Raw genomic sequence first — 16,066 nt, forward strand, 5'->3', positions numbered from 1 at the left:
CAGTTGTTGCTTCAGAAATGTATCAAGAGTCCCATATGCACTGTTCTATCTGTTTGCTCTGCGAGTAGAAGATAAAACCTTTATGAGTGACTGGCAATGACGAAATCCAATGAAATGGAGAGCGCTCAAGAGTAGAGAAAGGCATGGGGGGCGAGGGGAGAAAAAATTAATTAAATGAAAACATCACCAACATCTACCGAACCGCTGCCTTGTCGGCGATATGGCCAAAATTGTTATCACGATAATCTATATTCATATTGTTCGATATCGAATGTACACATTGCACATTCTTTTTTTATTTCAAAGTTGACGGAAGAAAAGAAGAAAAAATTAATTCTAAACAGTCAAAATAGTCTCTACAAAACTGCACAGGGGGTCAAGAGATGGCCAAAGCAGTGGGGTCTGCAGGATCTTTGACCAAAATATAAAAATATTTTATAGTTTATCAATTGAAAATTAATCTTAAAAGATCATCTGTTTGTTCTGAAGCATATTGACAGCAGTCCAGTATTTGTTACAATATTTTTACATTAAAATTAAATGTTTTTTATATTTCTTTAGATTCAGATACACAAATATGGGGCATAGAAGCCCTTGTGAATGATGCTGAATGTGGGTTCAGGGGTGACCCGAGAGAAAATTTAAAAACATTTATTTATTTTTTTTAAACATTTGTATATTTTCATTAAAGTGAGAGACTAGTCTAACAACTAGTAATTTTAGTCTTTCCTTATCCATTCCAGACATCTAATTAGTTTTAGATTATTATTAGTTTTCACAAAATTATAACAGAAATCGATTTGTTTATTATTAAACATGCTGATTAATAAAGATACATTTAGAAGGGAAAAACGTTATGGTCTAAAAGGTGCTTTGAAACCACGTTAACTCATGCGGCCCATCATGTCTACACACATGCAGGGAAAAGAGGCAATGTTTGGTGCTAGAGAACAATATTCAAGATTACAGCACAGAAAGATCAGAGCTGTTGTCCACATCACTGTTATTCTGTCGTGCTCTTCAATAGAGGCGTTGAGAGAGTGCAACCGTTGTCATGAAGTCTTGCGGTGCGGATGGAATCAATCCTAATCGTTAGCAAGGCAGCTAGCATTACCAAGTTCATCAAGTCTGACACTACGTTACCACTGGCACGTTGTGAGCGAAGCTGACAGCGTTTTCAATTAATTCCTATTAAAGCCGAGCGTCATGCACGCAAGGTGATAGGATTGGCAGCGGTGTGGTGCAAGCTCTCTCCAAGTGCTTTGATTGGATTTCGTCCTCCCCAGTGGAAACGCAGCCTGAGAAAGCCGAACTGCTTGTGTTTTAGTGACATGCAGTAAATATCGAAAATTCCTCTAAATCTTATCGTGGATTTTCTTTATCATGATATATATATCGATATCGTTTTATCGCCCAGCCCAACTCGTCATTATTTTCTTCTGTGTTTTCCCCGTTGTGTGCAAATCAGTGCAATTATCGGTGCGAGCTCATCTTTCATGTTGTATGTTGGCTTCTTATCTTGAATAAACTCTCCCGTTGCTATGTGCGTGGGTTTGTGAAAGAATTTCAGGATCATAGTTTTATTCGGGCACAAACGGTCATGTGTTTGATTCAGCTGGTCTGCAAACAGTCGTGTTTGTGCACTTGACTTTAGAGTATGCACTTAACTCGCGTCTTTGTTTCCACATCTGTCTTTGGAGCACACCACTGCTCTGCCGTGATTTAAACTGAACTTTGATTCTTTTGAGAATCGATTCAGAATAGTTTGAGTATGAATCGTGATGCATTGCTGAAACAATTTTTTCAAACAGCTCTAAGATACATTATGCCAAAAATACTTAATATCCAATATTAATACTATTTTTATATATTTTTATTTCTAAATGCTGTTTTTAGTAAACAGTGAAGTTCTTGATTTTAAGTTTTTAACCATGATGAATCGGCAAAGCAAGCACCGTCTTGGCTGCACAAACGCCACATGCAATTTTACCAGTTGTCAGGTCCCGTGTCATGTGAAACTGCCTTGTTTAGTTTCTATTACATTGGATACATACCCGTCTTTATGTTTTTGTCGTGCCAACCGCCTCGGTAGTCAATGTTATACATTTGTCTCTGTAATAACATTCAAGCATATAGTTTGGCTGATGAGTGTGCCTGTGCACGAGTATGTGTGTGTGTGCTTGTGTTTGCTTAAACAGTGAATCAACTCTGGCTACGTCCATGACTAATAATACAGCTGCATTCAGATAGAGATGTTCATCCATTTCTGTTTTTTAATTTTATTTTATTGCATCACAAATGTCATGGAAAAATCTTTGTTCTTGCTCCTAACACGTTTGCTAAATGTTTGAGACAAACGCAGCCTTTTCCTGCCACGACACATATCCTGATCTATTACATTCTGCAAATTTCTGGTTAGAGCATGGGTCGGATATATGAAAGATGCTGGTTTCACTACATTTGCATAAAACCATTGCTAATAGCAAACTGGACCATAACCTGCAGAAAGTCATTACCACTGAAGAATTCTCAGAAAAGCTGATTAATTTAAATTGTCTCAACTGCAATAAGAAACAGCTGCCAAAGACAACTTCTTACAAAGCCAAATTATTCAGTCATTTGATTTGTGTCTGAATCCACACCAATCCATTGCTCTAGCTATAGAGATACAAAAACCAAAGTCTTTTAGAGAAGAAACCGGAAAGACAAGGGATATAGGATGTACATGGGATAAAGACACGGTAACTTACTGACATATCTCCACCTCTCAGATTCCTCCTCCACACCCCTATCTGCATGCACCATATTGCAGGAAAACAGAGCTTAAAGGGAAAAACTGCCACTCCTCCCACCTGGAATAAAAGAGCCTTCTTCTTCACGTTTCACTCTCTCCTTCTTAGTTTATGCAAGGAGGCACCTGGTGTGGCAATCGGACTCATTTCTTTCATCCTCTCTGGATATAAGGACCACGTGAACTCTTGTCATTCCCTTTGCAAGCAGACGGCACATGCCGAAACAGGGATTTTCTCTCAACAACAGCGCAAAGCACCAGCGTATCTGCTTGCTGCTAAACTATCTACATTTCCAGCCATTTCACCCCCCTCCCCTCCCCTCTCTCTCTCCTGCAACAAACCCCTTCCTACTCTTCCTGGCAAGGGACCACCCATCCACGATCTAGCCAATCACATTCTGCATTCCCTCTCTGAGGCTCTGTTGTTGGCCGAGTTTCCCTGAACTGGCAGGCTGAACTCAGAGCTTCCTATGACAGCCCACTGAATGTTGATCTTAAAGGTATTTCCCCAATTTTATGCTTGGCAACAGAGAATTTATAGTTTTTCCAAAGCATATACCACGGTTGAGATAAATTACTGTTAAATCTATCAGTGACATTTTTTTAATTAGGGCTGTCAATTGATTACATTTTTTTAAATAATTACCTACATGATCAACTGATTGATTCATTAAATTACATTTCAAATGTTCAAGTGTATCTATATTTGCAGGTAAATGAAAATACTTTCAAGACATATACAGTACTAGTCTGTTGCAGACCAGTTCAACATTGAATAGACATTAAACAAGCAATATATTGACTTCTGAAGCCAATTTTTGTAATTTACACGTCACTGAACACGAACCTATCACTTGCAAATCTTTTTTTGCAATCGAGTTTGCTACTCTGTCTGAGGCAGACTTGTGGGACTTCACACAGGAAGCATTCTGTATTTTGTCTGCACAATTTTTTTGATTGTCATCTATGTACATTTGCGTCAGAATGCTGACTTTGGTTATAGCATTGCTTGAGTCACTTCTAGTTATTTTTTATTGCCAGAATCCCGTCCCATGATTGGTGCATTTTTAAAATGCCTTAAGTTAAAAATAGCTCAACTGTTAAAAATACATCTTGACCCCTAAAACAGAATCACAATTATTGCTTTGACAATTAATCGTCAGTCATATTTCATAATCGTGACAGTCCTTGTTGGAATGTTACTTATTATGGAATTTATATTTGGGAAACATGATTAAATGTGTAATTGTTTATCATATTATTTGTATTTTATTATTATTGTTCTAAATTAAAACATTCAATTTACAGTCTTTGTTTATATTTAAGGAATGCACAATTAATCAAGTAAATAATAGAGAATACAATTACAGTGGCCACATTCAACTAATCGCAAAAAGTGTCAAGTATAACTTTCTATTTACAATTTCTTTTGCTTTTTTTTGCCACTTTTGAGCATTGTAACTAATCACAGAAAGTCAGTTGCTTGTTTCTGTGTATAATTTATAAAAAAAAAAAAAAATGTAATAACAGTTTTGTTTTCCTGATGTATAAGACATAAAGTATGCCATAAACATGAACAGATCTTAGCTTGTTTTAGATGCGTAGCCTAAATAATACAGCATGCAGTTGTTCCACCCAAAGTAAGTATTTTAATGTACATTCTATTAATCTAAATAATCACATTTACAATATCAAGGGCAAAAGCTATTTTATATAAACAGTAAGCAACTAGAAACTTACAATTGCCACATTTATGAAATATTACGGTTCAATAGCTCAACTGACTAACTTGTATTGAAACCAAAATATTCCTTAACACAGTTTTGGAGTATAGTTTAGCAGTATATCTGCCCTCAAGGCAGTGTTTTTGTATGGTCACGCTGAAGAAAGAAAGACTGAATTTTCTCGCATTAATTTTTTCTAACACCTCCTTTAAACGGAGCAGCACTCTGCTCTGCCTGCCTCCAAGGTCTCTGCATCCCCTGACAACCCATTGCTATGACAATGAGCATCATTACCGTAGGGCGATGAGGACACTCTCCTCCTGTCGTCGTGACAGGAAGCCTCTCTCTGCATCACGTGAGGGATGATGCAGTGGGGTAGAAGTGATGAGTCAGGCCCTGCTTCACAGTGTTTCCATTGAAATCAATAGAACAGCTGTAGCCTCCTGCTTTGAGGGGCTTTCGTTCCAGCAAGCACACTGCAATTATGTGACAGCCAGAGTAGTTTTACAAAAGCAATGTTGAACGATGCTAACACAGTGCACTGCTTAAATGTCAACGAGGCGAGACACGCTGTCTCTAAAGCTACTGCCAATTAACCCTGACAACCCCGACAGTCAACTTGACCTGATTAAACTAAACAGTTTTACAGGTTTGCTGTAGTTTTTTCAATATGGGAATATAAAGGAATATTCGGAACTCAATACAGATTGAGTGTTTGTGGCATAATGTTAATTACCACAACAATAAAGCCTTAGACAGCCATAAAAACTATGATTTAAACAACTTAACAGCTCAAATAAACAAGTTTTAACAGAGAATTAATGTAAGTACTTTTACAATTTCTAAGCTTCACATTTCTGCGGTTAAACTCTCCAAAAAACGCCACATTCAATTCCATTGTAAGTGCCTCACTGTAACCTAAATTGTTGAGTCTTCTGTTTTTTTGTGGTAATCAACATAATACCACCAATTCTGTTGATTGAGCTTAACTTGTATAAAACCCAGAATATTCCTTTAACAAACATACAGAAATTAAGTTGGTATACCAACTGAAGTAGTCTTCCACAATAATTAAATGCATTATTTACATAAGGAAATTATTTGAATTTGTTGTCAATACTTATGCTACAAAAATGAATTACAGTTTAAGGTTCAACATAATTTACTATCTCTGGTAAATCATTTAACTTATGACATCATATCTGAAATAAAACAACAAGCCAAATGCATGGAACCTGATTCTTTTCTTTAGAGAGAATGTTACGCAGATCTAATCTTTTACAGATTTGGATATGAAGCCTAAATATTTTATATACCAGTTTTTGCTTTTCCTCATTTAAATGGTGAGCTCTGAGTAATGCCACTATTATATTACATATAGTAATTCGAAGCTCTCGTGGAGCACAGGTTTATTATAACTTTATCAAATGTGTCATATTGTTAATGTTCTACAGAAATGTAAACCACCTCTGAGCTTCCCGACTAGGGCTGCACGATTTTGGAAAAAAGTCATATTGCGATTATTGAGATTAATAATTCGATATAATAAACAAATGGTATCATGAGTCAACTTGCTTGGTTATCAAGGAAAATGCACAAATATAGTACTGATAATGCTGAAATGTGTATTTTTCCAACTCAAACATACAAACTAGCAACAACTATAAATGCACAGTGTTTTCAAATTAAAATATTTTTACAAAATTAAATAATATCTTTGCATTACTGCAAACTTGTTATTTTCTCAATATTACGCCTAAATAAAATAGAACAATAAATAAGAACATACAACGAAAATAAGATTGTCCAAACAGGGACATTTAAGCAGGATGTAACATGTACTTTGTATAAACTCTTTTGAAAAGGAAACTGGATATAAAAGTGTGGTTTACTCAATCAAACCACTAAAAACTTATATATATATATATATATATATATATATATATATATATATATATATGTATGTATACACAAAGAAAAAAGACAAAGATCCCCCATTTAGCCTTAACAGACTGTAGGGGCAAGTGCTGTTAGTGAGCACCTATGAAGGCCGGAACGGTACACAAGAGGGTAGGTGGCCAGCACCACGCCCGACGCCTTTGTCTCCCCAGTGGCGATGTTTACACACCGCACCAGGTACTCATTTTAGGCTGAGTCGACCTAGGGGAGGCCCGGGACGGTTCAGATAATCGTCACTGGTGTTGGCCATAGGGTTGTGCCGATGGACGATATCATCGTCCATCGTGATGGCTGATCAACATCACGATGTAGAGCCACCATCGTGATGCCACGCCCCCTTTTGCGAGTCTTGCTAGTGTGACTCACTAATCCTAGTCTCTTCTATAGTTAACCTAAAAACTTTGCAGGGATTGCTCTGTAAATTAAATTGAGAATATAACTAATGCATATATGCTATTTTAAATACTGTAGTATATGCCAGAGACGTGACGTGTTAGAAAATACCGTGTCAGGCAGGCTACACAAATGATCTTGACATTGTTAGCTTCTTGTCTTTTTTTTACACGTCTTACACTGTACATTTAGATTAAAATATTTTATGTTGTAGGCTACAAGAAAATAGCCTTTATTAATTCATTATTAGTAGTTGTAGTGCTCATTGTCACATAGCTCTATACACTGAAGCGGCTGTTTAAGATAAACCCAGACCAGCGAACGTCAAATCACTTTTGTCTGGTTAATACATAATGTCAAATCAAATGAAAGAAACAAGGTGAATATGAATAACACACATTTATTAAAACATAGAAGAACAACAGAACAAGAAAACAGGAACAACACTCGGCATTAACATTTCACTTATAATTAGAAGCACAATTAACTTCAGCACAGGCTACAAAATAAATTATGTTATTGAAATATTGTAAAGTGGTCATGAACTACACAAATGAACATTTAAAAAATAATATGCAAAATCGAATAGCTCCGCAACGGATGGCGAAAAATGTTTAAAGAAGTCTAGAAGCCATAGACCATGTTTACATTTCGATGTTTCTGGCCAGAAATACCAACATATTTACTTTATCTGGTTTTAATAAGCTGCGGATTGGAGTAACTACACTACCCGCTGTGCTGAAGACCCACTCTGATGGAGTACTGGTAGCACATATGCACAGATATTTCCGTGCTAATCTTGCCATGAACGGAAACCTTTTGTCGTTCGTTTTCCACCAAGTCAGCGGGTCCTCTTCCCCATCAATGGCCATTTCCTGCAGGTACATGGTCATTTCTGCCTCGACCTTTTGCTCATCAGTGAGCGTGGCTGTGGCTGCTCTCTTCGCTAGAAGGCTGCCCAAAGACGACTTTTTTTTCTTAGGCGCGGTGGCGGCGCCGGCATCTCCCTCTTCTCCAGCATCATGTGAGGGACCTGGTGTTGGACTTGGAAGCGACAGAGCAATCTCTCTCACAATCTCATCCATCATTTGCAATTTTGTGGAATGAAGTTCGGGAGGTTTCATATGTTCCCCTCGGTACCTGGGGTCAAGCAGTGTTGCTTTACGCATCATCTTCTGGATGGTTTCATCACCATATCTGCCTTTCATCTGCTCCAGGATGACACGCTTCAGGTCGGCTGTCAGTTTGGAATCATTATCTGACTCCTCCAGCACACATTCTAAATGGGCCAACATCGGCAGCAGTGAGGACACCGTTACGTAATTTTCTCCAGAGAGAATGTCTGTGAAGTCCGCTACTGGCTTCAGCGCATTGTTGACAGATTCCAGAACACTTATGTCTTGCCATGTCAGCTGGGGGAGTGGGCGGCGGCTTTTGTCTAGAGCAAACACGTTTGATGGCTTGCTCCTGCTCCAGCATTCTCTCCACCATTTGCTGTTTTGAGCCCCATCGTGTTGCACAGTCCTGTCAGTAAAGACACAGTAAATAATAAAATACATATTAAATAATTAAAATAATAATTCGTTCGTTGTTAGATAACTGTTCTAAAATTACCATGATCAATGCGTGCTCAGGGAGTTTCATTTCCACTTGTGCTTTCTGCAGCTCACGTCGCCTTAGCCAGCTGTGTGAAAACGCAGTGTTGACTGCCCGGCAAACCCCGAAAGCTCGGTCTGTGCTGGCCCTCTGTTGCGCAAGCGAGTTGTTTATGGCCAGGTTCAAGTTGTGCCCAAAGCAACTTAACCATGGCCATTTCAACTGCCGGATGGCTGCAACAATATTCGCCCCATTGTCGGTAGTTATGCAGGCAATTTGTTTCTCCTGTAGTTTCCAGTCATTAATTGCCTCGCTCAGTGCTTCTTCTAAATTATCTGCTGTATGGCTTTCGGGCATGAAGCTAGTTTGTAAGCATTTGGACTGCAGTGTCCACTCTTTATTCAAATAATGCACTGTCACTGACATGTAGGGCATCATATTGCAGCTTGACCACATGTCCGTTGTCAGGGCCAAATATTCTACATCACCAAGCTCTTTCGTGATGTTACTTCTGACCTCGTTGAAAAGGTTTGGAATAGCCGTCTTGGTGAAATATTTCCGACCTGGCAGCTCGTATTGTTTATCAAATGTATGCAGCATGACCTTGAACAACGACTTCTCCACTGTATTGAATGACAGCATTTCTTTGGCCAGGAAGCGAGCTACCGCATCTGTCAACTGCCTCCACCTGTCACTGTTGGTTTTATATGTGCTATTTGCAAAAGCCCCAGTTATCGTCTGCTGACCCTGGCTAGTTTGTTTGCTAGGCCCAGCACGTGCAGGCAAGGTGGCATATTCTGCTGGATGGCGCACACGCAAGTGGTCATGAAGATTGGTCGTCTGCCCATCTTTTGCGCGGATCACACATGAGCAGATCTTGCACAAAACTTCGGACGGGTCCCTTGGCTGTCCACTCTCATCAGGTCTAAATCCAAAAAATTGCCATATAGGCGAAGTAGTACCCTTTTTAGCAACCAACACCAATGCCATTGTATCAACTCTACGTGGAAGGTAGCTACTTTTTTTTCTTACGTGCAATAGGCCTATATTAAAAAGCCCGGATGAGTACTAATTAGTTGGGCTAGTAAAATAACAAAATTATAGTTTTTCAGTAGAAAAAAAATATCTATGTAAAGAGATATATTAAAATAAAAAGTGCTTAAAAGTGCACAACTCTTCTTAAGTGGAAGAAATATTTTTCCCCCTTACGTGCAACCTATTGGAAAGCGTGGATGAGTCAGTTGGGATAGTAAAATAACTGAAATTATAGTTTTTATGTGGAAAATAGTATTTATGTAAAGAGATATATTAAAATAAAAAGTGCACAACTCTTAAGTGAAAGCTAAAAAAAAAAATGCTTCACGTGTCGTGCAACCTACTGATAAAGCGCCGACGAGTCATTAGTTGGGTTAGTAAAATAACGAAATTATAATTTTTCATATAATTTTTGAAAATTATTACAATATTTAATGGATGAACATGGCATGCAAGGGGTGGTAGGTGAATGACTGGCAATGCAATTAGGCAGAAATCTTTAAAGCTCTCCATGGGTCTGCTTATGAATAATCACTAGTGTCTGTATTTATCTGAATCATTTTGGATAAAAGCATCTTCTAAAATAACAAATAAACTGTAAAGAGGTGATTCATATCAGTAAGCATTAAGCAACATATCCCTGATTGGTCAATCAATGTAACACTCAGGATTGGATGCTTATTTGCATCGCTTCAGACATTTGCAATTCCTGAATCCAACTTCCACTATATTTACATGCAAAAAATATTACAGACAACCTTGTATTTATACAAAATACAGCAGTAAAGTGGCTATTACACCATCCTTTAATGCAAAACTAAACAATTCGCACTTCTAAAGCCCAACTAATTACCCCCCATTGGACGGCCTCACTAAACAAGAATCATTAACCACCTGGATGTGCAGACTATCAGACCACAGTTTAATTCACTAAAACGACATATAAAGTTGCAATACCTGCTGTGAGAGCAAATAAAAATGAGATCATGGAATTAGATTCCTATTTGAGTCCAACTTGCATTACGCTTATTGAGATTTAGAAAAGCACCTTTGATACTGCATCCTCTTCAGCAGTTTCTTAGCTATCTCAAATGTCATGTCTATGTCTCAGCTGAGAACCTCCAGTAACAAAAAATAACAGAAAGATTTGTATGCACATCGTAACATAGTAAAAGCTTTCTGGACATTTAACATTCTAATACTATGGACATTTACCATTGTAGTACCATGAAAATAATACAATAATCCGTATCAAAGTACCATGGTACCGTCACAGTGTGTTTTTGCAAGTCACATCATGTCTACATTGAGAGAGCACCAGGAACGCGATGATTCTGTAACGCCCCTGAACGCGCGTGAACGCATAGACAGCATAGTTGATTACTGTTCCAGTTGTGTGGCGTAGCTTGCGTTTAGTTTAAACACGTGATCGCGCGCGCTTTGCTTTGACGTGTTAGTGATTATAGTGAAAATAGTGAGTCAAAAGTTGGTTGTTACGTACCTCACGCGCTCGGCGCGCGCACATCGGGTGTGGCGCTGGTTTTGGAATCGGTTTAGTGACGGGACTAGTTGGGCGAAACATTAGCATTTCAATCTTTACAACAAGACAGCGACTATTCTCAATAATCACCTGAAATGAAAATATAACAAGACTAGTATTTCTGTTACCAACTGACGTGACGAAATTGTCTTAACGGAGCGATGACGCGCTTCGTCTTTTTCTCTAATTTAAATTAAGACAAACTCTTCCTCAAGTCGTTTTCTGACATAAATTATCGTGCAAGCTGCACACCATTTCAATTCCTTACGTGAAAGAAATAATATCGATTTCTGACACATCGCTGGTGATTTAGAAACTGCCGTGATTTAATAGGTTAAATTCTCACGGAGCGATGACGCGTGAAAGGACTATTATCAACAAACGCAAGTCTGAGGAATAAGCTGTTAGCGAATATTTTGTCTGTTTTATGATATTACAATCCATATTAATAAATGCTCTTTCTATATATATATATATATATATATATATATATATATATATATATATATATATATATATATATATATATATATATATATATATAGATATATATATATATATTTTTTTTACAACAAAGACTAACTCTTCCAAAAGTAGTTATTTGATCGAGCAGGAGTTTTTTATTCTCTCCGGACTAATCGGCAGGTTACAATTCTCACGCGAAGAAAATATACATATTTGAGCGATATTACAGCATCTGACCATTTATACTAAATGTGATTTTCGACGGCCCTCGTGCGTGCTCGCGGGCATTTCATATGTTAACTTCTCGCAGGCGGCGTTATCGTGCTTGAGCTCACTTTCGTTTTCACGCGATTTTTTTCGCAATGCAATTATTCCTCGCTCTGTAAAAAAGGATACAGCGCAACGTTTACTAAACCCATGTCGACATCACTGAGCGACGAACCCAACGACAGCTAAACGCGCTCTTGCTATTTAATGACAAACATTGTAGTGACGTCTAAATATCTATAAACGGTGCACTTTTCAGCAACGCGTTCTCACGTTGTCAATTCGTTTTCAATATGAAAAAAAGCACGAAACCTGGCAGTGCCCACTGCTTACCTGGTCACCGTGACATGCCGCTGCTGTTTCTTGACCACAAATCACGCGACAGCACAAGAGCTCGATGGAAAATGCCGTAATGGACTCGTTAAGTCAAGGCAATTAAGGCTTGATATTCAACCGAAGTGAACATTCTCGTCGGGACACGAGAAACATAGTTTGTCATGCAACCGGTTGAGATTTTGATGCCTAACTGAAGTTAGTTTACCAAGAAGCTGGTCGTGCAACAAGCTGCCCTGACAGCTCGTGGGAGGAGTACCCAAGTCATGTGACAGGGGCGGAGGGGAGGATAAGATGTTATTTTTAAACTTAAATATACACTAAATGTAATCTTTAATCTATTTGATTATTTTATATATTTTGAGGAATTTAAAAAGCTGTTAATATGTAGTCTACATATTATAACCAAATATGTCGTTATGACAATGGTGTTAACGTCCCCCTATTTACAGTGTGAGATGTTATGGTCCCAATGAATGTCAGGAGCCCTGGGAAGGGCAATGATCTGCTTGTTGCCGTGGAAACAACAGTGAATCTCCCGCGGGTACAATGGATGTAGGCTACTGTAGTGCTGTTACAGTAAATCAACAAGCTGAAGGTCTGCTGTTCATCTTAGTTACGAGTTTGATGGTTACGATTAGATTCAGATGGCTTAACACGCAACAGTTGCATGTCAAGTTTGTATTGAGGCGGGCACTGGAAAGTTATTAAAGCTCAAATGAAGACTGAATATGTCTAATAGAAACGCGTAAAAAACATGATTATAGTAATAAAACAAAAATGAATGTTTGAACTTAATGCTAAAATGTTAAACTTAATCTTACTTTGAGTTTAGAACTGCATAAAGCAATAAAAATAACAAATTCTCTCCCTCCACTTCACAATTACTTTCTTCTGTTATATATATATATATATATAACTATTAATGCTCCAAATCATGCTTTGGGACTCTGCTGTTGTCTGGTTCGGTTTAGATATGGGGTTTGGGTAAGAGCATAAAATTAAGAAGCACATTCTGACATGGGGAATTTCCTCTAACTTCTTATCTACAGTTCCTACGAATTCATAAGCCATCTTGTACAAATTTGTACAACTTCTCAAGAGATCATACTGCTGATATCTACTTAAATTTGTAAGTGCATTACATTACATTTGTTTTTCTCAATGCATTTACAGTATATTTCATATCTTCCATTTTTTATAGCCTACACTCAATGAGCAGTTTATTAGGGGCACCGGTACACCTACTTATTCATGTGATTATCTAATCAGCCAATCATGTGGCAGCAGTGCAATGCATAAAATCATGTAGATAGGGGTCAGGAGCTTCAGTTAATGTTCACATCAACCATCAGAATGGGGGGAAAATATGATCTCAGAGATTTGGACCGTGGCATGATTGTTGCAAGATGGGCTGGTTTGAATATTTCTGTATCTGCAGATCTCCTGAGATTTTCAGACACAACAGTCTCAAGAGTTTACTCAGAATTGTGTCAAAAACAAATATATAAAGTGCTCAGTGAGTGTATTAGCTATTGTTTCCTAAGCATTTACACATGATATATGCATATCAATAAATAACATGTACAATATACAATACCAACAAAATATGCATATTTTATATGACAACCAAACAAACACAGATATGGCTAATTCATTTTTTACAAGTTAATTTGTTTTCATAAAATTTACCTGAATGCCAGTACATTTTTTACAGTGTAGTCGAAGGCTCATTTCTCAAGTATTTTATGACCTCTAATACGAAGACCAGAAATGTGTGATAGAAAAGTAATATCAATTAGAATAATACTCTTATAAAAACATTTGAAACGTGTATTTAAACAAATGCATTTATTTATACTTTCAGCTAATTGAGCTATAAAAGATATAATTCATATGAATGCAATAAACAAGGCCAATAACATTTTATTAGTAATAATAATATTCATTTTAGATAATGCAAGTTTAAAATGATCCAACCCTTTAACATTTTTTGTGGTTGGAGGGGAGCTATTTCTACCCGATTTGATTACTTTTAATGATTGGTGAAACCCAATGTAGTCCGGTTTGTAATAATACATACATCCTTTGACTTGAATAAAACCATTTAGTTTAGATGTATTTTAGAATATTTTTAGGATTAAACCATTTACAGGACAAAAAAAGAGTGTGTTATAAATGGCAGGTTCATATGAGCACAATAAAGATAACTAATAACTTAATAATGAACATGGTGACTGCAGATTACAAGTTGCCTTGTGTGCTGTTTTGCATGCACTGTTGAAAAGCAAAAGACTACAAATAGATGCAAGCTAGGCAAAGATAATACCTCGTGCATAATAAAATGACTTGTTACAATGAAGCGATTGCTTATGGAGCATCCAAACCTTTCAGTATCATTTTCTTTTTATTTGTTCTACCAGTTTTCCCTTTTGCAATTAGTCTTTTTCTACTTTGAAATACAGGCACATTGTTGTAGTTTCATCTTTGTACAATTATCTCACTTTGATTGGGATAACGTATGATTCCAAGTATACAAGGTGTGAGAGAGCAAGACTTTCTAATGTTGATGACTGAAAAAGTAATCTATATTTTAGTGGGGAAAACTAAAACAATAATGATTAATATTTCATTAAGACATTTCAACCAAGAATTGTACTTTATTAGCAATAAAGTGAACCCTTAATCAAGACTATCTGCATTGAAGTAAATTATGTTCTAACATTATTCTCAAGGGAACTCATTAGGTTGGCAGATCATCAATTGACTAACCTTTTACATTGATTGAATGGCAACTTTAAATAAATAAATGACTCAGTGGAAAAGACACTGGCTACCACCCCTGGAGTTTACTAGTTCGCTAGTTCGAATCCAAAGGCATGCTGAGTGACTCCAGCCAGGTCTCCTAAGCAACCAAATTGGAGCGGTTGCTAGGTATGGTAGAGTCACATGGGGTAATCTCCTTTTGGTCGATGTAATGTGGTTTGTTCTCGGTGGGGTACGTGGTGAGTTGACAGTGGATGCCGTGGTGGATGGCGTGAAGCCTCTATACGCCCTATGTGTGGGTTGATGGTTTCAAACGAAGAGGCAGCTGGGATTCGTCTTTCGCCACCCGGATTGAGGCTCGTCACTACACGACCATAAGGACTTAAAAGTGCATTGGGAATTGGGCATTCATAAATGGCCATTTAAAATGCAGCACATTTGAACCTCACTGCAAATATGTTATTTTTTTCTAACTGAAAGAAAGTCGTTTCAGAGGTGCAGCAAGTGATTTTTTTTCTTTTTCATAAAAGATTAAAAAGACCATGTATTTCTATTGGAAAAAACAAGCACGGATGAAACATTCACAAGAGGAACATGTATTAAAGTAAATACAGTATGGTCTGTTTTGATGTTATGTTGATTTTAAGGTAACTTTAAGGTTTACTTTTAACAGATGTAGATGTAAAATGTAGTAGGCAATGTAGTATTTAGTTTCTTAATATAGAGGAATCATACTTTATTTTATAGTTTAAACTGTGGGTTGGATAACAATAAGCAGTGTCTTCTCAGATGGATGGATCTTAAATTAATGTTGGTCTTCATATCCCCAATATTTCATAACATCCGAGAAATTAGCACATTATGTCACTGCGTTGGCCTTAAATATGTCATTGCTTATTTTAAACTTAAGCAACAACAGCACTACAATGCCGAGAAATATCTCGATCAGCATTCCCCAAAACCATAACTGCTGAGTGAGACATCCTTCCTAACCATTAAGAGCATTCATAAGACATCCACAAACATAATGTTATGATGAGCTGGAAGGCAGACGAGGGGCGAGGATCTAGTTGCAGGTTCTTTATTGAAAGAAACAAAAACACGGAAAAACGTACGAAGGTTTAACAGACAGGATAGACATCAAAGGGCACGGAAACATGCATCCAAAAACATTGACGATCGACAAGGGAATGGAGA

At 37.4% G+C, this 16,066-nt stretch overlaps 2 protein-coding genes across 7 annotated transcripts in view; both read right to left on the reverse strand.

The window, feature by feature from the left end:
• Positions 1–12,338, reverse strand: part of LOC127651421 (muscleblind-like protein 2a) — a 149,677-nt gene extending 137,339 nt beyond the window's left edge. For 5 of the 6 annotated variants that reach the window (XM_052137232.1, XM_052137229.1, XM_052137230.1 and 2 more), the window contains exon 1: positions 12,104–12,338. The gene's annotated coding sequence lies outside the window, so the exon portion shown is untranslated. Of the gene's footprint in view, positions 1–2,852; positions 3,066–12,103 lie in introns of those variants that run through there. The other variant, XM_052137227.1, reaches the window with a different exon arrangement.
• LOC127651420 (E3 SUMO-protein ligase ZBED1-like) lies at positions 7,307–9,698 on the reverse strand. Its single transcript, XM_052137225.1, has 2 exons — positions 8,482–9,698; positions 7,307–8,391 (listed from the first exon to the last, which is right to left on the reverse strand). Exons 1-2 carry the CDS (start codon positions 9,451–9,453, stop codon positions 8,122–8,124), a joined length of 1,242 nt encoding a protein of 413 aa, XP_051993185.1. The 5' UTR covers positions 9,454–9,698; the 3' UTR covers positions 7,307–8,121.
• Positions 12,339–16,066: the final 3,728 nt, after the last annotated feature.

The sequence above is a fragment of the Xyrauchen texanus genome, chromosome 11 (assembly GCF_025860055.1).
Source record: "Xyrauchen texanus isolate HMW12.3.18 chromosome 11, RBS_HiC_50CHRs, whole genome shotgun sequence".
In the NCBI taxonomy this organism is placed as follows: Eukaryota; Metazoa; Chordata; class Actinopteri; order Cypriniformes; family Catostomidae; genus Xyrauchen; species Xyrauchen texanus.

Excerpts from the sequence above, each read along its gene's own strand:
- LOC127651420 (XM_052137225.1), bottom strand. The coding sequence starts at position 9,453 with ATGGCATTGGTGTTGGTTGCTAAAAAGGGTACTACTTCGCCTATATGG. Across the intron at positions 8,392-8,481 it reads CTGAGCACGCATTGATCATG|GACTGTGCAACACGATGGGG; the intron begins GTAATTTTAGAA and ends CTTTACTGACAG.